General features: G+C 48.0%; 1 protein-coding gene across 5 annotated transcripts in view; it reads right to left on the bottom strand.

Annotated features, from left to right (window-relative positions):
- The window catches only part of LARS2 (leucyl-tRNA synthetase 2, mitochondrial), a 176,734-nt gene that overhangs the window by 35,654 nt on the left and 115,407 nt on the right, over window positions 1-25,673 (bottom strand). For all 5 annotated transcript variants that reach the window (XR_006199811.1, XM_042929069.1, XM_042929070.1 and 2 more), the window contains 5 exons: window positions 25,250-25,354; window positions 22,166-22,281; window positions 18,698-18,981; window positions 15,171-15,269; window positions 11,533-11,670 (listed from right to left, as the gene is read on the bottom strand). Coding sequence is in view for 4 of the 5 variants with exons in the window: in XM_042929069.1 (XP_042785003.1) it covers window positions 11,533-11,670; window positions 15,171-15,269; window positions 18,698-18,981; window positions 22,166-22,281; window positions 25,250-25,354 (742 nt within the window). In the remaining variant the exon portion in view is untranslated. The remainder of the gene's footprint in view (window positions 1-11,532; window positions 11,671-15,170; window positions 15,270-18,697; window positions 18,982-22,165; window positions 22,282-25,249; window positions 25,355-25,673) is intronic.

Here is a 25,673-nt window from a genome sequence, read left to right as displayed (position 1 = left end):
CAGATACTAAATTTTATTATGTATTCAAGGAGGCTGCTCCTCTGCCCTCCTCCCCCGAGCCTCCTTCCGGTGCTGAGTTCATGGCGGGTGCTTGATATCGTTCACTGGTTTGAGCTAAATGAACGCCGTTTCCACGAGAGGAGAAATAAAGCTGCCAGTAGCAGAGGCGGGGACAACGTGGAGAGGGACACGAGGTGGAGGGAGAAAGGCCGATAAAGGGCAGGCACGGGACATTATGGCTCCCAGGTGGGGCCGTGACTTTTCTGCAGGGAGAGGCGCAGTGAGCGGTTTCAGACTCCATGCACTTAAGCTCGCAGGAAGGTGGGTGGGAGCAAGGGGACGAGTCGGGAGGGGTGGGGGGTAGGGTCCCAAGAGCCCAAGAGCTAAGTTTACACTGGATTTCACGGTGGAAGGGGCACTTCCCTGCTCATTCCCCAGTGGTCCCCCCATCCCCCACCCTTCAGGGCGCCAGGGAATGATCCACAGGACCTTGGGAATCCGGTTCTCATTCTCGTGGCTGAAGCCGGTGTAGCTCAGAATGAGGAACCACACTTGTGTATTCATTCAACGTGTATTTGAGCCACAAACGGGTACAGAGCACTCTGCGGTTAGAAGGCTTACAGTAAAACGGTGGGCCAAGACATGCTCAGAAATAACCATCAACGCCATAAGGAGGACGCTCTAGTGCGATATGGAGGCGCGAGGTGCATGGGAACGAGGGACAAGGACGTCAAGGGCCCCGCTGAGCTCGGAACCCGGTCCCGCGGGAGCAGCGTTCACACCATCGCCGAGCTCATTACTAAGATTCACAGCCAGTGTAACGTATTCCCTACGTGCTCATTCATTCACTCGACAAATGGCACCGGTGACAAACTTGCAGAAGCAACTGAGCTACTCATGCATCACGGTGACCGTGTACAGCCGAGGGCTTTATAAGGAAGTGAAAGATCTGAAACCACCCCGAAACCCCTTTGGCGTAGAAGGATCAAAGGTGGGCGTCACGCAGGGTCTCTGCCTGCGGGGGCCCGGCTGGTTTCACTGCCATGGAGGCAACGCCGCGCTCTTTGCTCTGGCCCCGCTCTCCTGCTGCGCCTTTAATACCACCCCTAGAGGGGCGCCTGGGTGGCTCAGTCGGTTGAGCACCCGACTCTTGATTTTGGCTCAGATCATGACCCCAGGGTCGTGGATTGAGCCCCATGTCAGGCTCCGTGCTAAGCGTGGAGCCTGCTTAAGATTCTCTGTCTCCCCTCTGCCCCCTCTCCCCTGCTTGCATTCTCTCTCTCTCTCTCTCAATAAATAATAAAAAAAAGAATTAAAAAAAAAATACCACCCCGCATTTGCTGCAGCACAGGTATGTGCGAGCAGAATGATGGGGAGTGATGTTCTCTTCGGTACTTCCTTGACAGCTGGTCATGGAAAGCCACCTTTGTGCCACCAAGGTGGGAAGGGGGGGGGCAGGTGGAAGGGCAGGGTGGGGAGGGCCAGTAATTATTAGGATAAATAAGGAATTCCAGAACATGGATTGATAGGCTATTTTAAGTGCCCTTATATAAAAAAATCAAAAATCACTGTATACAAAGGAATGTACTAACTGGGATGCAGCTAACAGAATCCCAGGATTTGTCAGAGCCCCAACTAGCCACTGCCGATGACATTTCACCTACTCAGGAGGCCCTGGACAGCCCGCTGCCCACTCCCTGACCTGGGCAGCCGGCCCCTGTATAGATCTGGAAAGAAGAAAACAGAAAGCCCTGGACTTCTGAAAACAATCTCTAACAACTTTTCAGACTGATTTTGCAAACTTCCTCTTCCTTGCCCTGTGCTGAGGGCCGTCAGAATCACATAATTAGCCAGGGTCGGAGCATTAAGCAATAGCTCATTCTTAAAATACTACCATTTCTAGGGGCGCCTGGGTGGCTTGGTCGGTTAAGCGTCTGATTTGGGCTCAGGTCACACGTGATCTCCCCCCGCATCCGGCCCTCTGCTATCAGCATGGAGTCCGCTTCAGATCCTCTGTCCCCCTCGCTCTGTCCCTCCCCTGCCTGTACTCTCTGTCTCTCTTTCTCTCTCTCTCAAAAACAAACATTAAAAAAATACTACCATTTCTATTTCTTAGCAACCAGCTAGCAGCATGGAAGGAGCCCTTACTGATACGGTGAGTGAGACCCAAGGTAAGTTTCTCTTCCCTTCCTTTTCCCCCAAGGCTCATTTCTGGTGTGATCAGAGAGACACATAATAGCTTGGGGGACTGGAGCCCGTGGCGTTCTCAGTGATCAGCAGGCCACTGTTCTTGGTTGACAACAAACCACAGGGAGAATGTCACTTCGGGGAATGTGGTGTCTCCCCAGAGGTGCAGTTAAGAGCAACAAAAACAGGGTTCCTGGGCCTACCGCCGTCCCTCACCACTGTCCCTTACAGAGGGAGAGACAGGCTTCCTTACTGCAGTTCAGGGATGAGCTGGGTACGTCCCTCTCTGCAGCACGCCCCTGCGGCTTCCGTCCCGGGGACGTCCAGCCACAGCCAAAGCCCTCCCCTGAGTACTTCCTCCCGGGTACCTCCTCCCGGGTACTTCCCTGCTTCTGAATCTAGGCTGTAAATGACTGCTTTTTTTTTTTTTTTATTCTTTTTTCCTATTATAAGGTTATACAATCACTGTAAAAACCCTGGGAAAAAAGCAGGAGTGCCTTAAAAAGTAAGAACATCACCAATAAGTTCACCTTCCAGAGAAAACTAGTGTTAGCATGTTGGCATAGTTTTTTTCTAGTCTTTTCTCTTGCTCTGCGTATGTGTATACATGCGTGTGTACATTTAAATACAGAGATATAGCCAAATTGCATCTATGATTCTGTATCGTGCTTTTTTTTTTCAGTTCTAGGTACTTCAGATGCATTTCTCCGTGTTACTAAACATTCCATGTAATATAATTTTAAAGAGTTGTACAGGGGCTAGACTTTCTTCACTCTTTCTCAGAATGTGGGGGCGACAGGGCATATCTAAACGTGTAGCTACTTGAAATAACACACGTACAGTTGGGTGCCTAAGTTTGCATTTCTGATTATTCCCTTGGGCTAGGTTTCCAGAAGTGCAATTAGTGTGTCCAAAAGTGTGAATGTTTCCAAGGCTCTCGCCGTATGTCATCAAACTGCTTTTCGTAAAGGTTGTTCCAAACGGCCTTCCCGCAGCACAGGGGACGCTGTTCATCCCAGCCTCTCTGCTATACGGAAAATGGTGCCTCACTTCTGTTTCACTGTATTTCTTTGACTACCAGCGAGGGAAGCATTTTAGAGTAGGCCTCTTCATCATTTGCGTATCTTCTTTGGCAAATCTCCTGGGGACATTGATTCTGGCTTGATCAGTAACCTGGTATTTCTTTCTTTTTTTCTTTTTTTAATGTTTATTTATTTTTGAGACAGAGAGAGACACAGCATGAATGGAGGAGGGGCAGGGAGAGAGGGAGACACAGAATCTGAAGCAGGCTCCAGGCTCCGAGCTGTCAGCACAGAGCCCGACGCGGGGTTCAAACTCCTGAGCTGTGAGATCATGACCTGAGCCGAAGTCAGCCATTTAACCCACTGAGCCACCCAGGCGCCCCAGTAACCTGGTATTTCTGATGCACAACAGCACATGTGCTGTCCCATGAGGGGGCACACCCAGCCCGGAGGCCAGCTTCTGGTGGAGGGTAAAGAGATCCATGAAAACCTCAGAGTACAGACCTAAATGTGCAAGTGTGAAAGAGGGCCAGGACTCACTTAGAAAGCAGGAAAGAGTATTAGAACTACATAAGACTTTGTGGTAAGTTGATGAAACTTAGCCAGAATTACAGAGTGAATCCAGTGCTTAGAGTCGACAGAATTCCTCGCACGTGAGGCCCCTGAGTATTTTTAAAGTAATCTTTACACCCACCGTGGGGCTCAAACTTGCGACCCTAAGATCAAGAGTCACACGCTCCACTGATGGAGCCAGCCAGGTGCTCCTAGAGATAACTATCTTAGATGGTGGCCAGGGGGTTGAGAAATGAAAACAACAGGGAGTGGCAGTAGCCTCAAATCCCTCCCGGGAGGACAGGGCTAACCAAACGCTAACCAAGAGTAATACAGAAATAGATGTAGCAATCCCTATCAAAAAAACACCAGCATTCTTCACAGAGCTAGAACAAACAATCCTACAATGTGTATGGAATCAGAAAAGGCCCCGAATAGCCAAAGCAATCCTGAAAAAGAAAACCAAAGCTGGAGGCATCACAATTCTGGACTTCAAGACGTATTACAAAGCTGTAATCAAGATAGTATTTGGTACCGGCACAGAAACAGACACTCAGATCAATGGAACAGAATAGAGAACCTAGAAATGGACCCACAAACGTATGGCCAACTCATCTCTGACAAAGCAGGAAAAAATAGCCAATGGAATAAAGACAGTCTCTTCAGCAAGTGGTGCTGGGAAAACTGGACAGCGACATGCAGAACAATGAACCTGGACCACTTTCTGACACCAGACACAAAAATAAACTCAAAATGGATGAAAGACCTCAATGTAAGACAGGAAGCCATTAAAATCCTCGAGGAGAAAGCAGGCAAAAACCTCTTTGACCTTGGCCGCAGCAACTTCTTACTCAAAACATCTCCAGAGGCAAGGGAAACAAAAGCAAACATGAACTATTGGGACCTCATCAAGATAAAAAGCTTCTGCACAGCAAAGGAAACAATCAGCAAAACTAAAAGCCAACTGATGGAATGGGAGAAGATATTTGCAGAGGACAGATAAAGGGTTAGTATCCAAAATCTATAAAGAACTTATCAAACCCAACACGCAAAAAAAACAAATAATCCAGTGAAGAAATGGGCAAAAGGTATGAATAGGCACTTCTCCAAAGAAGACATCCAGATGTCCAACTGACACATGAAAAAATGCTCCACAACACCCATCATCAGGGAAATTCAAATCAAAACCACAGTGAGATACCACCTCTCACGTGTCAGAATAGCTAATATTAACAACTCAGGCAACAACAGATGTTGGCGAGGATGCGGAGAAAGAGGATCTCTTTTGCACTGCTGGTGGGAATGCAAACTGGTGCACCTACTCTGGAAAACAGTATGGAGGTTCCTCAAAAAATTAAAAATAGAACTTCCCTACGACCCAGCAATGGCACTACTAGGCATTTACCCACGGGATACAGGTGTGCTGTTTCAAAGGGATACATGCACCCCCATGGTTATGGCAGCACCATCAACAGTAGCCAAAGTATGGAAAGAGCCCACATGTCCATCGATGGATGAATGGATAAAGAAGATGTGGGATACATATACAATGGAGTATTACTCGGCAATCAAAAAGAATGGAATCTTGCCATTTGCAACTACGTGGATGGAACTGGAGGGTATTATGCTAAGCGAAATTAGAGAAAGACAAATATCATATGACTTCACTCATATGAGGAATTTAAGATACTAAACAGATGACTATAAGGGGAGGGAAGCAAAAAGAATATAAAAACAGGGAGGGGTCAAAACAGAAGAGACTCTTAAATATGGAGAACAAACAGAGTTCCTGGAGGGGGTGTGGGAGGGGGGATGGGCTGAATGGGGAAGGGGCACTAAGGAATCTCCTCCTGAAATCAGTGTTGCACTATCTGCTAACTCACTTGGATGTAAATAAACAATAAGTACATTTTTAAGAAAAGAAAGAACGAAAAAATAAAGTTCTGATTTAGATACATGTCAGCAAAAACAGCTAATAAATAAAGAGACATAAATACACACGTGGTTGACAGGTCTCAGTTTTTCCTCCTAGGCCAGCTTGAAAAAGTTGTTTGAAGGTCTTCAAACATTCTGACTGGAGAATCCTGAATTTTACCACAGAAGGCGGGTGACTCTCATTTCGTCTACGGCTGACTGGTTTGTGGAGACACCCCTGATGAAAAGGCCACGCTCAGAGGCCGTCCTGGCCCCGATGTGATTTCACAGGAGTGTGACCCTAACAACTGCGTTGAGACACGGAGATAAGGGGAATTCCTGCAACTTCTTCAAGGTCAGATTTTGAGTACTTAAAATAAATGTCTCTTTTTTTGGGGGGGGGGGGGGGAGGGCACGGAATAGAATCTTACTATCTCGTAAAGAACTTTTAAAAACACACACAAAATACTGCACAGGTATATTTCGAAGTACACCGGACAGCTGTCCCTTAAGGCTGGTGGAAAAGCAAGTTCCAGGGGTCTGGAGGCTCTGCGGGTTAGAAATTCATTTCAACAGACACCAAGTCCTATCCCAAACGGGACTTGACAATTACATCCGAACGCCGCAAACATTTTTTCTCCTCAAATATAGTTCTAAAACCACTGTACAGGAGTCATAAAAATAGCCAGGCCTTGTCTTATATTTTAAAATAGTTAGCCATTGACTCATTTATTGGTTTGTTCACTGCTCCTGCAAATAACTTCAGAAGCACAAATGGGCCTTGGGGCCAGAAATCATTTACGGTCTTTGTTTCTAGACCTGCATCAGAAGGAAACATTTCTCATGGTGTATTTTCTCTCTAGCCCAAGGAGGACACTTTCTTGTGGAAACATACACTTCTTTCGTTTCATTTTTTTCTTTTAAGTAGGCTCCACGCCCAACACAGGGCTTGAACTCACGACCCAGACAGAGATCAAGAGTCGCACGCTCGACCGAGTGAGCCAGCCAGGAGCCCCAAAAAGCATAAACTTTTATCTGTTTATATCAAGGGCTTAAACTCAGTTTAAACAAATATCCACTGAGAATGTACAGTCTCCACGATACTGTCACAGCAACAGGACACAATTCCCATCCTCACGGGTAAGTTTTATCTGATGAGGTAAAGAAGTTTCCACAGAGAAGAAATTCAAGGCAGAATGGGAAAAGTCTCAAGGCACAAACATTCCGACTGAGGCTTAATGCTGTTAATGTATTCACTGTCCTTCTGATGCAATCAGTTTATTTTGACACATGAAGGGCTCTGGGACTAATGAGAAGAAAATTATTTTCAGCATTTAATTTGATGTATAAACTAAATGTGTTTTCTGTACCATAGACTTTTTTTTTTTTTTTTTTTTTTAATTTATTTTTGGGACAGAGAGAGACAGAGCATGAACGGGGGAGGGGCAGAGAGAGAGGGAGACACAGAATCGGAAACAGGCTCCAGGCTCCGAGCCATCAGCCCAGAGCCTGACGCGGGGCTCGAACTCACGGACCGCGAGATCGTGACCTGGCTGAAGTCGGACGCTTAACCGACTGCGCCATCCAGGCGCCCCAGTGTACCATAGACTCTTAATCTGTGCGTGTGTGCACAGAGAGAGGGAGCAGGTCTGAGGGGGGTGAAGGGAGGGGGCTTTCATAATGCTTCATTTTGCAGAAACTAGACTGTAGTCTGCGTTACTAGAGATATTTATTTATTTTTCATGTTTACTTGTTTTTGAGAGAGAGAGACAGAGCATGAGCAGGGGAGGGGCACAGAGAGAGACACACACAGAATATGAAGCAGGCTGCAGGCTCCGAGCTGTCAGCCCAGAGCCCAATGCGGGGCTCGAACCCACGAACCATGAGATCACGACCTGAACCGAAGTTGGGACACTCAACCGACTGACCCACCCAGGCACTCTACAAACAGATATGCTTAAGTCAAATATCCTTTATACATTCAAATACACACACACACATACATCTATATATAGCCATGCTCTTGACTAGCAAGATAGAAGATATATGATGTAGGTCAGATATTTGTACAAGGCGATCGCCAAGCTCTACAGAAGGTTTGCGGCGACGCACAAAGTTCTATTAACAGATTTTAAATAAGTTGGTCTTTTTTTTCCCTTAGAGTCTGTACAGACATTTCTTTCCTTTCTCTTCTTTCTTTATTTTTTGATTAAAAAAATTTTTTTTCGTGTTTATTTCTTTTTGAGAGAGAGACAGAGCATGAGCGGGGGAGGGGCGGAGAGAGGGGGAGACACAAAATCTGAAGCAGGACAGAGCTGGACGCGGGGCTTGAACTCACGAACCACGAGATCATGACGTGAGTCGAAGTTGGACGCTTAACCGACTGAGCCACCCAGGAGCCCCTGAGATTTTTAAAGTAATATATTTTTTACATATCAAAATTTTAAAAACACATATCCTTTGACCCAGCATTTTCATGTCGGGACTTGGACTTACAGATATAAACCCAAATACCAGCTGAGAACACAGACAGTGAGAGTCACCTGACTCTTTTTTTTTTTTTTTTTTTGTAATAGCAATTGGAAAAATAGGTGATTGCTTACATAAATCAGGGAGATCCATTATGATGGGGTACTGTGCATAAATTACAAAGGATGGGGGGTCGGCACATGCTGATGTAGAAAGATCACTAGGATACGTTATTAAATCAAAAAAGCAAAAAGGCACGTGTGTAATATATGCCACGTTTTAGAAATAAGTCTATCAACAGAAACATGGAGGTAATGCAAAATGTTTTTCTGGAAGAGACCAAAAGAAGCCATTAACAGGTTGAGGGGGGAGGGGTGGAGGGTGGCCTGCAGGGAGTGAGACTTCGATGTTCAGTTTCTGTGCAGTTAAGAAAAAAACTCTTAACCTTAGACATGCATTACTTTATTATTTTGTATTTTTAAGTTGTTAACATGGGTTATCTGGACAAAGAGATCATCAGATTTTTTTTTTCCCTTTTTTTCCCTGCAATTAAAAAATAGTCTAGGGGGTGCCTGGGTGGCTTAGTCAGTTAAGCGTCTGGCTCTTGATTTCAGCTCAGGCTGTGATCTCACGGGTTGTGAGTTCGAGCCCCAGGTCGGCCTCTGCACTGCGTAAGCGTGGAGCCCGCATAGGATTCCCTGTTTCCCTGCCCCTCCCATGAATGAGTGTGCTCTCTCTCTCAAAACAAATAAATACACATTAAAAACAAATAGTGTAACAGATGCTGAATTAAAGATACAAAAAACAAAATACAACCGTAATTGAAAACAAACCCAGGAATTATGCTCCTGATGGTATGGCAGACAAAATAACCTAAATTATTGTCCTGCTGATAAATAAGTGAAAAAGCCAGACAAGTTATAAAAAAAGAATTGTTTTAAAGGTGTCACTGAGCTGGGAAACTAAGAAATGAGGTTGAAATATCAAATAAAAGCTAATAGATGGACCTTCACTAAAGAGCATGAAAGATATTCTAAAATATATATTTCAGATAAAGGGGAAATAATTTCAGATGTTAAGGTCAGAGACATAAAAAGGAAGAGTGAGGGGGCACTTGGGTGGCTCAGTCGGTTGAGCGTCCGACTTCGGCTCAAGTCACGATCTCACGGTTCGTGAGTTCGAGCCCCGCGTCAGGCTCTGGGCTGACGGCTCAGAGCCTGGAGCCTGCCTCAGATTCTGTGTCTCCCTCTCTCTCTGTCCCTCCCCTGCTCATGCTCTGTCTCTCTCTCTCTCTCTCTTGCTCAAAAATGAACATTTAAAAAATTTAAAAGAAAAAAAAGGAAGAGTGAGAAAAGCTATCAGTAAGTATCCAGACTCCGTGCCATTGCATTGAACTCCCAATAGATATTTTTGTGGAATGTGACAGGGTGAGTCTAAAATTCATATGGAAGGGCAAAAGATTTGATCACAGCCAAGCTATTCCTAAAGAAAAAGAACAAAGTAGAAGGACTACCCTTACCAGACAGTAAGACTTGTAAAATTACAATAACAGAGCCAATAAATAACGAGCAGAGCAAAAAGCAAACGAACCAACAGACAGAATAAAGATCCTATAAACAGGCCCTTGTATACATACACAGAAACATGACATTGATGGAGAGGCAACTAAAGATCAGCAAGGCAATGCGTGGACTGGTCCACTGAGGGCTCTGAGACACTAAAAGCAACAAACAGCCCTAAAGAAAAAAAAATCATTAAAATTTACTGCATTAACTTCAGAGTTTCTACTCGCCAAAAGACACCATAAAAATTAGAGAAATTGAGACCCGGGAAAAAATACTTGCAATACATATAGCTGGAAAAGGATTAGCATCCAGAATATTTTCAAAGGTCCTACAGTCAATAGAAGACAACCCAGCAACGCATAAAGGACACAGATAGGGATTTACCGGAAGGGAAAACACACCGGTCCCCTAGACACGTTGGTAACTGCTAAGCTTCACTGAGTGCGCAATGTCTCTCATTTCAACCGTGACCCACAAACGGATCCATCACGTAACCAACGTGGACGTGAAGGAGCCCTGCGGTGATGGGGACCTCATCTCTGCTCGCATGAGCAAGTCTGAAAACAAGCGGGGTGTTCCTGAGTGAGGTCGGGCACGTGCATACCCCGCGGCTCAGGAGCTCGGCTCTCAGGGACACACGCCAGACACGTGCTGACACATGTATGTCAGCAAATACGTACCGGAACACTCACCGTCTGGCTTGGCTCATCGTTGCACAAAACACTCCACCAGCCACGAGTGGCGGATGGACACATAAACTGTGTTCTGTGCTGGAAATTCCACGCCACGTGAGCGAATACCACACAGCGGGGAAACAGAAACGCAACGTAACTCTGTGCACCAGTGTGGATGAGCCCCCAAAGATGCTGAGCGAGGAAAGCGAGAGGGAATACACGAAATATGATGCTACGCATATAAAGCTCACACACAAGAAAACCAAAAAACACGCACTGTTTCAAAACTACATACAGAGGTGATAAATTTATAAAGAGAAGCAAGTGAATAATGCAGGATAGGGGCTGGCCAGGGGAGGGGCGGTGAGTTAGGGACAGAGTAAGACTGGGTAGGGGACCCTGGGTGTTCTAAGGGACTGGAGTACTCTTTCTCAAACTGAGAAGGAGGGTGCAGGGATGTTCACTTTATTCTTTGAATTGTATAAGACATTATACAATATATACATACATATATCATATGTACATGCAATATTGTATATATACGTATACGTATATACATATATATATATATATATATGACGTATACACATATACATACATATGACGTATTTCATGGGGGGAAAAGCGCACATATACCTTGCTGACCATAATGGGGAATAGGTTATAGGCCAATAGGAAGAAAATTTATCAATGGATTTACAATGAGATTCCCCAGCTTTAATCCATTATCTGCTTTTCTCAGAGTCATCTATCCAGGCAGGATTCAGTCAGGCTTAGAAAAAGAGCTTACATCGAGTGTGGCCAGATGATAAACACCACCTGAAACGAGACACTGTAAAAAGCCACGCAGCATTATGAGCTGCTTGTCTCTGCCTCACAAGTAAACGGCTCAGTTACCTAACTCCGCTAAACAGACAAGAGCTGAGGGCAAGATTCTGTGCGAACCTGCAATCTCACAGGCTAGAAGTGAAACGAAGCAACAGAAATGGCACTTCACGTGGCGAAGGCTGACAGTGACCTCCGAAGTACACTTGAAACCCGGAAGTCTGCCACGACCTCCATTTACCTTGGTCCCCGGAAGAACTGGCACCTGCTTTCGGTTGTCGTTCACGGAACCAAGTTCTCTTGCAAAGGAGGATAAATACTCACCTGTGCTTGACCATGTTTTGATCATGGCAAAAATGACTGAAGAATCTCGCGTAGAACAAGTGCATGACAGCATGTTCCTTCCCTCCGATGTACAAATCCACAGGCATCCAGTAATCTGCCAAGGCGGCGTTAAAAGGGCTGGAAGAAAGAGAAACGGTCGTTTTTTAGAAACCCACTTTGCCTCAATTACATAAATCAGACAGACGCACTGTAATCTGCATACGCCCTGAAACAGATTATGTCAGAGAAACACTTGTTTTCTTTTCAAAAATATTGTAAGAGAACAACTTATCTACTAAAGGAAAGGTCCGTGTCAAATTCAGAAACTTTATATAAAAACTGTTTCAGAAGTTGCTGCTGACAATTTAACGAATGCAGATTTCCATGTAAAATGGAGACAAGAGGAAAACATAGCAGCAAAAAAAGGTATTTCTGGGAAAGAGGTATTTCTGTAAAATGCATATTTGAATATGTGGATTTATGTTTTAGTTTTTATTCCGATAAGGCAACTGGGATGTGTGAGTTCTTACCAACAGGGGGCAATATGGCATTTACGAGGAGATTAATAGGTAGACACTACATGTACATTTTAAAACAGGAATTCTGTCTGACTTTTAAAAGAAGCGTTAAAACACAGATAGTCAGCGAGAGCCTGTATACGGTCTCCTGCGTGCAAGGAGCATAGTTAGGGTAACCATCACAAAATCGGGCCAACATCTCTCTCTCACCTAACGGATGCTATCAGTGACAGAGATCCTACAAGAAAGGCCTCCTCATACTCCCTGGGAGTAAAGAAAGTACTACTTCTATTTTCTGGCTGGGACCCTGAAGGGGGGAGTCTGTGAGTATGCAGAGGTGTGTGTGGGTGTGCATGTGCGTGTGTCGTGGGGAGGGGAGCAGAGCTGGCTGAGGACCTTTACCTTTTTTGAATGTTTATTTATCTTTGAGAGAGAGACACACACAGAGTGCAAGGGGCAGAGAGCAAGGGAGACGCAGAATCCGAAGCAGGCTCCAGGCTCTGAGCTGTCAGCACAGAGCGAGACACAGGGCTCGGACCCACGAACCACGAGATCATGACCTGAGCTGAGGTCGGACGCTTAACTGACCGGAGCCACCCAGGCACCCCTGGCTGAGGACCTTTAACCCCAAGATAATGTGCTTCCTTGAGCTCATCCAATGAAGTAAACCTCTGCCTTCGGAGGATCTGTACTCCGTGGTTTCAAATATGGGTGAATTCTCTTTCCTACACCTCAAAGCAATTTTTCTCCCCCAGCACGGACTCGGCTCAGGCCGCAAGACAGAGCCTGCCGCTCGGCAGGTAAACCTGGCCAACCGCCCGCATTCGCACCTTCACGCAGCCGGGTTTTCTCCAGTCACCATGCCAGAATTCTGGTAAAACTCAAACGATTTTTGTTCTTTGTGAATAACGGTTCCTCAGAAAAATCCAGCTGCCGATCCATGTGCCAGAAGAGAAAGGGAGGTCAAGGGTGAGACTCCTCGGGAACACGAGTGTGGGGTGCATTAAGACATGGAAAGTAGCCACTGCCCCAGGATTTACCCCGGAAGCCAGGCGGTAAGCACTCAAGCCATGCTAAAACTACCAGCTGCGTTCTTATGATGTGCTAAAGGGTGTTCCCAGATCGGGGGGCTGTGAAGGCCCCAGAGGCTTCTCTCGCCAATCAAGGGTCTGCGCTGATGTAGAGCTTTCATCCTCTGTAAGAAGGTTTTCCTTAAACATCCTGACAGGTAGAGCCTGACGGCCCTGGCATTCTGAGCAGCTGCTACTGGCACGGATCGTGCCAACAGCTCCTTCTAGAAGGAAGAGCCAGGAAAGGGGCCCTCTTCCCAGCCGCGGCAGTCCCCGGGCATCGTGGCTTTGCCGGCTATGGTTTACTCAGGGTCCGCTTATTCCTGGATGGCCTGAACTCAAATTACAGACTGGCCATCTCGCAGGGCGGGACTCTGGCATGGGGAGGGCCAGAGGACCCACCTCGCTGGAAATGTATTCTTTTGCAACCAGTGAAGGAAAAGGAGGGGGGGTGTTCTGATATGCAGACTATGGGGCTGGAGAGCAATGGTTCTCCTGAGGATGACAGCAGCCTGCCGAGGTCTTTGATGCATGGTGGCTGCGATCTTAAGTGCTCTGCGACAGCCTTCTTTCGCTCATTCTCTTTACCCTCTCTCCCTACGGCTCTTTCCCTTATTCATTTATTTCTCTTTGCCTAAGAAACACGCACAGGGCTGAAAACTCAGGCAGTACCGAGAGGTCTGCGATTTCAACACTGGTCTCTGGCCCCCTGCCTTCATGAGCACCACCCCGCCTCGCCCTTAGCCACTTGGAATTCTTGTAGCCATTTCTTCCGGCAATTCCACCCTTTATTGATTTATCGATTTTAGAAATGACCGAGTGTATGTGACCAGGGGCAATGCTCCCTAGCTCTCTCACACTCCCTACTTCCTTCCCTCCCATCATTACTTCCGGTTAAGTAAAACATTACATCGTAATAACCCTACAACGCAGTTCACCACAGGGCCAAGAAGGGTATTGTGACAGAATTTTCTTCCTTCGTCTGTTTTTTAATTTTTCTTGTACTTGGGGCTTGCTTGGCTGCGAAGAATCTAATTTAATAATCTGACACACTCGCTTATGAGAGCCGGCGTCAAGGCGAGCAGTTGACCAGCGGCTTCCAGGCGGTGTGCCTTTGGGACCATTCAGTATCCCTACAGCCCCTGCTCTCCCAGAGGGAGGGGATGTAAGAAGTAAGGGAGAGGATTCAATACCAAATAAAAGCTGTGCTGTCTAGCTAACAGTAGGTTTACAACCTACTGCAAGTATATATCAGCCCCCCACCCCCACTCCATAATGGAGTCCAAACCCTTGGACGCTTCACTTCCGGGTTCTTCTTCCCCTCACTGTTTCTCAGTCTTATTTTTGCGGGCTTTGCAATGAGCATGCTCCAAAGAACAAAGAAGGGACTAAAAGTCTCTGTGTCACTTCAGAGAAAGTACGTTTGTTCCAATCAGAACTACTTTTTGCCTTACATGGGCATTCGCCCCACCCCCAGTAAGGGGGTAACTTCTGTAGTACTCAGCCAATGAGGAACCAGGGGAGGGACTTGCCTCTGTAGTGCTCAGCCAATGAGGAACCAGGGGAGGGACTTGCAGGCTAGGAGATAAATTGTCTGCTGTGACCGCCCCCTAGCATGCCCTTCTATCAGACACCTGCTCTTGCAAGAACGCTGAATGTTGATTTAAGCCTCGCTTCATGGTGCTCCAAGTCTCCGAGTGCCTCCTTTGATTGGGTCAGTGGGCTTATTTCTCACTGACGGACTTGGGACTTTCTCCTGGATAACCTTTGCTCGGGGCTCCCTGGCGGCCTGGCTAAGACTTTCTCAGAGCTGCACTGTGGTCTGAGACTCTTCCGCCGCAACCCTCCTTCCTTCCTCCCACTCCCCTCTCGGGCATGGGACCCGCACTGTGGTCTATAAGGGCTCTCCCCACCAGCTCCTGCTCCCCTTTCCCCCCAACCTTTCAGGCGCTGCCCTCAGTAAATCTCTTGCACCTATGACTCTATCTTGGTGTCTGCTTCTTGGAGGACCCAAACTGACACGTGCTCAAAGGATTCAGCAAGGCTTTACCTGTGAGCATTCTGCGGGTCGGTATATCTAAAGTAGTACCAAGCAGAATCAACAAAGGTATCCATTGTGTCTGTCTCTCTCTTGGCGGCTCCCCTGCACCTAAAAAATAAAGGAAGTTCATCAGTTTCTTTCAAAATTTTTAAATTTTAATGCAGTTTTTCCACCAGCTTTTGGGAAAGCGATGACAACTGAATATCAATTTAGAATGTCCCAAGAACAATGCTTCATCATGGATTGGTAATTCAGAGGATACTCTCCTTTTGTATTGTTCGGTACATGATGTTTTGCAGAAATTTACGAATAAAAATTTAAACCTTCACCAAGTAAAAGCGTTATTCTCCACTTGTCTGAATTTTACCTGGTAGAAAATCTAACAACCTAAGAGGATAAGCCCGGAGGGTCTCTTTTGCACGTTAACTTCTATTTTAGGCGTGTCAAGATCGCCTTCAGCCAATGCCTAGTTTATGATACTTGGGAAGGAAATCGACTTATAAAGAGAAGTTGAAAACCAAATGTAGATGTGCTAAAGAATAAACTTGGGTTTTCCCTATCTCTACTAGGGCCAGGGGTGCAGAATTCGAAACCTTGGAAAGAGAGGTCACCTTGGAGGTCCAAAGGCAGTGGCGTGCTGGGGCCACCTGTCATACCGGCTTGTGAGAATCAACTGTTCACACGTCTTCCCGACTCGGTGACAAGTCATGTCGAGACAGTAGCCCGAACCTAGCCCTTGCAGAAGTACGTACACTATAGAAATTGGCAAACGCCACAAATCAGAAGCTCCCCTCCAACACACCTCCTGCTGAAGGATGGGATGCAGAAGGGTAAAGATAGCCCTACCATTCAAGAAAGCAAATGAAGTGAGATCCTTGGAGTGTGAAGGGCTGAAAAGAAAAAGCAATTCTCGAGATGGGGATGCCTGGGGAGGACTAAGGTTCCACAAGGGCCCAACGGCTGAACCAGTTCCGAAGCACGTGCCCAGTGTGATGGGCCCACGGAACCACACAAACCGGGTGCAAAAATCCTACAACTTGCAGGAACCCGAGAGAGGGCGCCCTTAGTCTGGCCTAGCCTAGGAAGGGCTCAGCCTCCCTGCCCCCACCCCCGAAGACTCCTCCAGGCTCGGATCAGCAGTGATGGGTCGCGCCATTTATCACCAGCTGCGAACAGGAGCCCTGTGTGGCAGTGAGAAAGACTGCTAGAGAACACAGTTCTGACTCCAGGCTCTGCCTTTTGAGACATAGATGTAGGACCAACCACCCTTCTAAATAGCTGCCCTTCTGGCAGTCGGAGTCCTTGGGGGTTCTTGGGAGATTTTGAAGAGGGACGTGAGGAACCTCGAGAGGATCTGATGAATCTTCTGCTCATTTTGCATGCAAGGGCATGAGTCTGCTTTTAATTTAAAAATAAAAGAAGGCTTGCATTTAGAGCTTGCATCTGTGAAGCAGTTCATACTGCCTTTACAAATAGTACTGAAGGAGACAGCCATCACCACCACCACCCCCCACCCCCCAAGCTCCTGCTTATTAAATAGAAGCTGAGCAGAGAGACAGAAGCCCCAGATCTGGCGGGGCTCTGGGACTCACAGGGGCCTCCCTCTGGCGACAGCGGTGGGCCCTGGGGGCAGATGTTTAGGGGAGAGAGCCCGAGGGAATCCTGTTTCCTACCGCCCAGGGCTACTAGAAGCCGCCGACCTCAACAGCACATCTCTAAGTTAAAGCCAGATCTTTTTAGTTGGAAAGCAATCAACCAGAACGTAGACACTATTTGGGGAAATAATTACAACACAAAAATTCCTTATTCTCCCACACTATTAGTGCAGGTGTACAAGTCAGGAAGAAAATTCAGGGCTCAACTGATCAAAGGAGGAATGTCCGCCTACAACTTGCCAGGTCGATTTTCTTTTTAGTGGTCACGTTGGACTTGAGGACACCAACATATTTTATGACCGACACGAAAAGCTGGTGATGTGGCCAGGCTACTTGGTAAGTGGGAGAGACAGGTGCTGGTGACAGTGACAATGGTATTGTCATTAGGAGCGCCAGCGGTACTAACGAGGGCGGGGGTGGGTGGCAGGCAATGAGCCCAATGCTTCCTAGGCATTCTCTCATTTAATCCTGGGAACCCTGGGGATTATGAGGTAGGTACTACTCATGTCCCCATTCTGCAGTAACCGAGTAACCGAAGTCCAGACAGGTTCAGCAATCTGCCCAAGGTCTTGGAGCTCAAGAGTAAGGACTCCACACCTGTTGGACTCGGGCACCTGCGGTCCTTACCACTGGACACGCTGGTTCCGTGACTGTCAGCCCAAGATGCTCACTAGAATCGCCCAGGGAGCCTGGACCAATACCAAAGACCTGCGCTCTGACCTCCAGGAATCCACAGCCAGGGGAGGAAACCGTCTCCCCACCGCAAGGGCCCTGGGCTGCTGCAGCTGGTGCGCCGAAGGCCACCAGTGTCTCCGGCAGAGAGACCCTTTTGTCACCGCTTATCAATACGGAGGGTGTGCTGGCTTCTCCTGGAGCCCACGTTTCTACCCCAACAAGACCCAGAGCTCCCTATGTTCCTGCCCACAAGCCTTATCTTAAAACCAGCTGGGTGAGAACCCAGGAGGACAGTGGTAACACTTCCATTCCCTGACTGGTAAGGGTCACTGTGCAGGATTACATGTCTCAATTCTAGTCTCCCGAGCGGCCCTTCGAGGGGGTTTAGTTTCTGATAAGAAAACCGAAGCTCAGAGAAGTTAAGTGACTTTCCAAGGCCGCATGGCTAGTTAGGAGGCAGGGCCAGGCCTTGGACCCGTTACTGTCCGACTCCCGAGCTTGGGCCCTGCAACCGTACTATGGTTCCCTGATTACCAACCTCGTAATTCAGCTCTGTACTGGCAGAGGACTACATTTTAACACCCTCATCGCGATCTGTAAGGCCCAGAAAAAAATGGCTTCTCCACAGAAGGAAGCAGGAAGATACACAGCCGGTACTCGTTACCTATTTGCTTCATCAGCCGGTCTGGTATCACAAAAATCACATCTGAGATACGCCGGGGAACGAACAGTGAAACAATCCTACTTCCAAAACGAGCAGGTGTTTCAGTATATTAAAGAGCGAAACCCCTCAGCATGCACACCCTCGTAGCTACCACGCTGCTACTTATGAGAAAATCTCCATTGCTACCAAGCCTCTTGGTGGGAAAACCAAGGCAGAGAGGAGACACCATTTTCTCTGCTTCCAAGAAGCTCTCTGGAATATGAAATGGGAGGAAGTGGCCTTTTACAAAGCTATGCTGAACACGTACGGCTTTCCATCAATGGGACCAGGTGTTTCTGGCAAGGATGTGACTGGACACCCGCTGCTGCTTCTGGCTCAGAGAGGAGAGGAGAGGGTGCTCATCCCGGTGGCCAGGCCTCAGATTCCAGCCCCTTCTCTCCAACGTCCCGAAAGACCTAGCATATTCTTTCCAGTCTGGTCGAAGTGCCAGGTCAAGGGAGCAGAGAGCCTGAGACTCCAGCAGGGTGCTGGGGACCCCTTACCTCGGGCAGGCGCAGTTCACCCAGTCCGAAGCCGTGGCCAGGGGGGAGCCTCCCTTGCCGGTAAAAGCTGTGATGTGGGGCAAGGTCACGGGCAAATCCTGCAGAGGCACCGGCACGGGGCCACAGGCCGGGCAGTGGACCATGGGGATGGGCGTGCCCCAGTACCGCTGTCGCGAGACCAGCCAGTCCTTCAGTTTGTCACTCGTCACGTCTCCACCGACTCTCTTCCTCCGGGCTTTCTGGGTCAAGGCTAGAAACGCATCCTGCCGGTTCATGCCTGTGAACTGCAAGGGGAAAGAGAGAAATCCTAGTCTTCCCTCCACAGGGACAAGGTGTCACCACCCCCATGCCACCAGACTGCGACTTTCGTGTGTGGTCTGTGCAGGGCCATGTTGTGTCTTCACGAGCCCCAGGTGCCTCTATCTTTGTGGCCCCTTCCTCCTTAGGATGATACCAAAGACTGTATTTTATGGGGCACCTGGGTGGCACATCGGGTTAGGCGTCTGACTCTTGATCTCGGCTCAGGTCACGATCTCACGGTTCGTGAGTTCAAGCCGCGCGCTGGGCTCTGCACTGATGGGGTGGAGCCTGCTTGGGAGTCTGTCTCTCTTTCTCTCGGTCCCTCCCCTGCTTGTGCTCTGTCTCTCAAAATAAACAAACTTGAAAAAAATTTGTTAAAATTGTATTTTAGGAGTGTGTGGAATGAAAACGGATGAAATTTTGAAATCCTAAAAGTTCACTTTTTTCCCCTCTGGTTTTAAAAGAAGTGAAAACCTTGTTGAGGACCCCCTAAAAGCACTGTCAGCCCCACGCCCTGTGTCCACTGTGTCTAACGGGGAAACCGGCTCGAGTTCTGCGGCTCTCCTCATCACCTGAGCCCCGAGATACTGCAGACATCAAATGCTTTGAGCTGCCAACAAAGAACTGCATGATATGCATTTCTAATGACCAGTCCCCTGTTGGGAGAAACATAATCTGGAAGAGAAAAGGTTCAATATCCTGAAGCCGAAGGAATTTCAGGCAAAGCAGGGGAACGAATTGGAGCCACAGCTGGAAGGACCAGAACCACTTCTTCTCTGTTTAAATGCTCTCGATTTAGAGACAGCAAGAGTGAAACACAACTGGAAAAGAGAGGGGCGCCCGGGTGGTGCAGTCGGTTAAGCGTCCGACTTCGGCTCGGCTCAGGATCTCCCAGTTCGTGGGTTCGAGCCCCGCGTTGGGCTCTGGGCTGATGGCTCGGAGCCTGGAGCCTGCTTGGGATTCTGTCTCTCTCTCTCTCTCTCTCTCTCTCTCTCTGTCCCCCCCCCCCCACTCACGTTCTATCTCTCCCTCTCTCAAAATTAAACATTAAAAAAAAATGTTTCTAAGTTGAGAATAGAATTTCTCTTTTCATCTGATGCCCTTCTCAGAACCAAACTAATGGTAAGAATGGAGCCGGCATGGAATGCCAACGGGGGGCTCGGGGTACCCCGGAAATGGTTCACTGAAGATGGCCGGCATACCTACTATGTGCCAGGCTTCTGCCAGGCACTGGGGACACGAAGATAATTATGCTCTGCCCCCCGTCCGCAAGGAGCTTACGAGCATGAGGCATATGCAGAAATACGTGCAGCTGTTTATCAACAGCAGCCCCATCCTTGGGGTCTGCAGGGTCTCCTGAAGAACACACAGTGCTCGCGACCACGGCAAGGTTCACGCTCCACGCTCCACACCCCCGCCATCACACGATGACGGGGCAAACGATCACAAGCTCTCTTGGAAGTCTACCTCCTCCACGAATCACTGTCTTTACATCCCAGAGGCTCACGGATGACAGGAGCCTCTCACCACCTGCTCTCCCTCCACCTGCCCAAAAGCATTTGTTGTCCTAGATATTCAGTCTAGAGCCTGGAGAGGGTTCAGTGGACCACCTGAACCTATCCGAACAAGCCAGGGAGCATTCATTCTCGTCAGTCCCATACTAAGGAGGGAGTATCTCTCTGGGCACTTCAGAAGCCTAATTTTGGCCACGAGTGCCTCCTTTCTTGCCCTGCTGAGACATCGAGGGCTCCGCTACAGGCACCTTGGTTTTGGCTCTGCACCTCCTCCAGGGAGCCTGCCCCAACACGGTCGAAGAGAAGGTTTAAGGTTCCGTATCTGAGAGCATGACTCACATCTGGGGATACCGTTTACGAAGTGAAGGCACACACACGAAGTCAGAAAACGTCACTCGCATAAGGAAAAAAAGTTGGCCACACTCTTATTCTTTGTATATGTTTATCTGTATACGTATCTACAAGATATCCCATAGTCAGGGACTCCCCAACCTGAAAATCCCCGAATTCCAGGTCTAACTGAATCAGGATCACCCTGCCTGGGGCCAGTAAGCATCTCCTGGGCGATTCAGAGACACGGCCAGGGGGGCACTCACTAGGTGACACCGGCAGTTCCCAGACTCAGCTGCACAAGAGAATCACGTGGGGAGCTCTGAACACGCTTGATGTTCGATCCATGCCTCCCACCCCGTAACCGTCAAATCAGAATTTCTGGGGTGGGACTCAAGCATCAGTAGTTTAAAACACTTTCCAGGTATTTCTGAAGGGCGGCCAAGTTTAAGAAACAGCGCTCTAAACCAGAAGAGTCAAACCTCAATATAAGCACACAGATCTCATGGGGGATCTTATTAGACTCAGGGGGCTCTGAGAGTCTCCACATCTGGCAAGTGATGCCTGGGCGGCCGGTCCGGGGACCACACTTTGAATAGCAAGGTTCTGGGCCAGGGATCCTCAAAATATGGATCCTGGATCAGTTGTAGCAACGGAAGCACCTGAAACTTACCAGAAGTGCAAATTCTTGGGTTCTACCTGGGACCGCTGAATCAGAATCTGCCAGGCACTCTGGGTCCGAACGAGGCGCCCATCGACTCTGGGGTGCGCTCAAGTTCGAGAAGCACCAGCTCGGCTCTTTCCCACTTAGCCCTCACCCTACCTCCTCCATCATACTCCCTGGCCTGGGGCAACTGCAAGGATGAGGTCAAATCCTGCCAGACCTACCACCTGCCAAGAGATAACCTGGACCAAATGAATAAACACGATTCAACTTCAGTGTTCATTTCCATAGGCGAGTTCAACTTGAGGTAGAAACAAGTCAATAATCTGGGGAGAACAGCCAATTTCAGTCACTCTCCCAGGGAATTAGTTTTCCCGGAAGGGGAGATTTTTTTTTCCAGCAGGAGATTCCCAAAATAGAACAACTACGATAACCACGAACCTAGGATTAGGCTTGATTTAGAGGTGATAAATTTCTAGATCTTGAAAAAAAGAATGTTGTTTTGTTTTCAAAGATTAAGAAACGAAGCTGCAAGACCATTAGGTGTAGGGATGAGTGAAACGGCAGGTTGTAATCTGCACCTGAAGGAAAACAGCTCATCAGATCCAGGCCAAGGTCATGATCTGAGAAGCTGTCAGGCCCGCGCCATGGGGAACCCACCTCAGCAGAGTTGCGGAGTCTCTCTGTGCCATCCGGCAAAGTCTCGATGACTTCGGAGTAGGGGAGGCCCAGGGTTTGGGCTAAGCTGGCGTCCTCTGGGCTGGTGCTGGGAATTCCTATTCAGAAGGGGAGAAGCATAGAACACCTTCTTTGCAATTGCTCAAGTCACAGAGATATCGACAGCACTAACACCCTCGGCTTTAGCTTCCCAAGGGAGACCCTCTTTTAGCTACAGAAGTTACAAAACCACGGCGCATTCCTCGGGAAAAAGGAGCACCGTCTTGGAGAAACCCACCCCCCTACTTCTTAAAGTCTTCCTTCTGTGCTTCAAAAAGAGTTGTAATTCTGAAATACACGACTCGGGGTGCTTTGTGTCACCGAGACAGGGAAGCACAAGCATCTGGAGAAGCCTCTTGTCTGAATTCCCTCAGTGACCAAGGACCGTGACATTCTCTCGAGACTCAGGGCACCCTGGAAAAATCCACTCGGTCCGGAAGTGGAAAGCTGACAGCTGTGTTTCTGCACGCTGGGCTCTGTTCCCAAAGGCAAAGGTACCTTCATTCCGAACAGAAATTTATTCTTCAACCCACATATGCCCTGGAGACGGAGTTGAGCATAAGTAAATCACTCATGCAGAGGGCCAAGGCCTACTGTCGGCTTCAGCTATTCATACACGCAAGCTTGCCCGTGGTGGGTTCTCAATCCTGGCACTGCCGGCCTCCTGGACTTAGCTGTGAGGCTGTGCCGAGGACTGCAGGATGTTGGGGAGCGTCCCTGGTCTCTGCCAGTAGCATTCCCCGAGTGTGACAGAAAAATGACAGCAGAATTGCCAAACGTCCTCTGGTGGCCAAATCGCCCCTGGTTGAGAGCTCCTGCTGGAGGGTCAGCCGTGACACCTGCTAACGTCCCTGCAGACACGACGCGTCACGTGGCCACTGGGAGAGAAAACTAAGGGCAACACATACAGTGCTTTCGGTCACATTTCCACGGGTGACCTCCTTGGAACACCACCCTACGAGGGTGATTTAATGTTTGGGAGACATGTCCTAAAGCTCCCTGGCGAGACAGAACGCTCCGTGGTGTGATGGAAAGTTCTGTGGTGTTCCGGCTGAGATTACTGACAAAAAGCACCTAACGAGGCAGACAAATGTTCAGAGTGGACTTGAAGGAAGGGTGAGGACAAATGGCAAGCAATAAATATTACTGGAAAGTGTCCATTTGTTACCCTCCCAAAGCGTATGGTTTGGGGTAATGAGGAGAAACGTTCGAAAGGAGACACTGTGGCCAAAAAATTCATTTGACCACATAAAGAATGCTCTGGACCACAGTGTGGGTTATGTGGGGCTCAGCAGGATGTGAACTATTTTATTTTTAATCTTTATTTTTGAGAGAGAGAGACAGACAGACTGAGAACAGGGGAGAGGCAGAGAGAGAGGGAGACACAGAATCCGAAACAGGCTCCAGGCTCTGAGCTGTCAGCACAGAGCCCGACACGGGGCTTGAACTCATGAGCTGTGAGATCATGACCTGAGCCAAAGCCGGGCGCTTAACCGACTGAGCCACCCAGGTGCCCCGGACATGAGCTACTTGTAAAGTGCAGGTGAAATGGCAAAAACACCACTTTATCTCTTTTTTATTTCTATTGCTCTTCTTGGAAGGCAAGAAGCAGTAACTTAGAAAATGTTAATAATGTAACTGTGGGAATTCAAGACAACAGGAAAAATTATTTCCAGGCACATCCTAAAAAAAAAAAAAAAAAAAAATCAGACTTTTTTTTCTTTCAAAATTTTCAATACTGTGCCGGTAATTTGACTCAAAATACACCCCTCCCCTCACCCCCTGTAAAAGCAAAAAGCCACATCAACAAGAGGTCCTTTTATTGTTTATCTTGGCTGATTGTACTAATGAATCTTACTAATTATAAAATATGTAAGAGTAAATAGAAGGAATTATTTCCCTCAAGCAACACACTTTCCAGGTTCCAATGGTCAGAAGGGAATGGCCCGAATGCCTTAATATCCATTTTCTATTTGGCTGGTTCTTCAAATCACTTTGCCAAAAACCGATCTGGGAATTGGGAGGGAAAACGCGATGTTGATAAGAAATGCTGTTTCTTCTGGGTGCCGGGAAACTGAGAGTGGAAGGAACTTTCTCTGCAGATTCTTGGCACTTTGAGAGTGGCTGGGATCTGCAGCCGGAATCCTGGAGAAGAGGGGCGCTCGGGCCCATCCAAAGGGCGGATTTTGCACACGCTGTCATTAGTTTTCAGCCTCTGGTTCACCCCCGAGCCCCGCTAGGTGACGACACCTGAGGATGAGCGAGGGATGAGCGAGGCCGCAGGGGACATCCAACGCACGGTTCTAAATGCACCTCCAACCCTACTGCTGTGTCACGGTCCCTTCCCTGGAGGGCTCAAGTTCACCTCCCCCACAGACCTCTGCCAAAACCCAGCCCAATCCATCATGCGTGCTCAGAACCCCCATCTCCACAGTTCCTGTTGGTTCTAGGAGCTCCGAAATCAGATTTCATCGGAGTTCTATTATTCCCCACACCATACGTATGCGTCTCACCAACTAGCTCTACCGGCCAGATACTTTTTATTATTCTCAATAGCAACTAGCAAGGTGTGGACTACTGGGTATATTTTCAAAATGTAGTTATCGGGGCGCCTGGGTGGCGCAGTCGGTTAAGCGGCCGACTTCAGCCAGGTCACGATCTCGCGGTCCGTGAGTTCGAGCCCCGCGTCAGGCTCTGGGCTGATGGCTCGGAGCCTGCAGCCTGTTTCCGATTCTGTGTCTCCCTCTCTCTCTGCCCCTCCCCTGTTCATGCTCTGTCTCTCTCTGTCCCAAAAATAAATTAAAAACGTTGAAAAAAAAAGTTAAAAAAAAAAAAAAAAAAAAAAGATAAAACAAAATGTAGTTATCAAATAAGGGATGTTTAAATGGCGGGCATATCATTTTTTTCCAGAGGCAAAACAGACCATGGAGTCAGCAGGGAGCAATTGTAGTTGACCGCGACAGGCTGGGGTTTTGATCGGAAGCCTGCTAAGTATATTCTCCTGATTGTATTTTAATAGCTACTCACCTATTTTGGAATCCAGAGAGCCCTCAAAGTCAGCTTTGGCCAAGATAACGACAGGGGCCTCCCGCTGGGTGAGCATGTTCACGGCCGTCACGGGCGTGAGGCAGTCTGAAAACGAGAGCAAGTGACAGCTGGGGTACGCACACCATCTGAGTCTCAGAGGAGGTAAGTGAGAAAAATAAGCACTGGGACTTCCGTGTCTTGTGCTAACGGTTTAAAGAAATCTGTTCTCCGAAGTTATCAATGGATAATTCACACCAGTAGAGAGTCAAAAGGTGAAGCAAACCCACAAAAATGTTCATCTGTGCTCACAACCAAAGAAGTGAAATGGCGTATTTACTTTCCAGATGGTAAAAGACGTTCCCGCCACCCCTTTTTCCTTTTGAAAAGTACCTCAGGGGGCCCCTGGGTGGCTCAGTCGGTTAAG

This window comes from Panthera leo, chromosome A2, assembly GCF_018350215.1.
Source record: "Panthera leo isolate Ple1 chromosome A2, P.leo_Ple1_pat1.1, whole genome shotgun sequence".
NCBI classification, from domain to species: domain Eukaryota; kingdom Metazoa; phylum Chordata; class Mammalia; order Carnivora; family Felidae; genus Panthera; species Panthera leo.
This window is presented reverse-complemented; position numbering and strand designations above follow the sequence as displayed.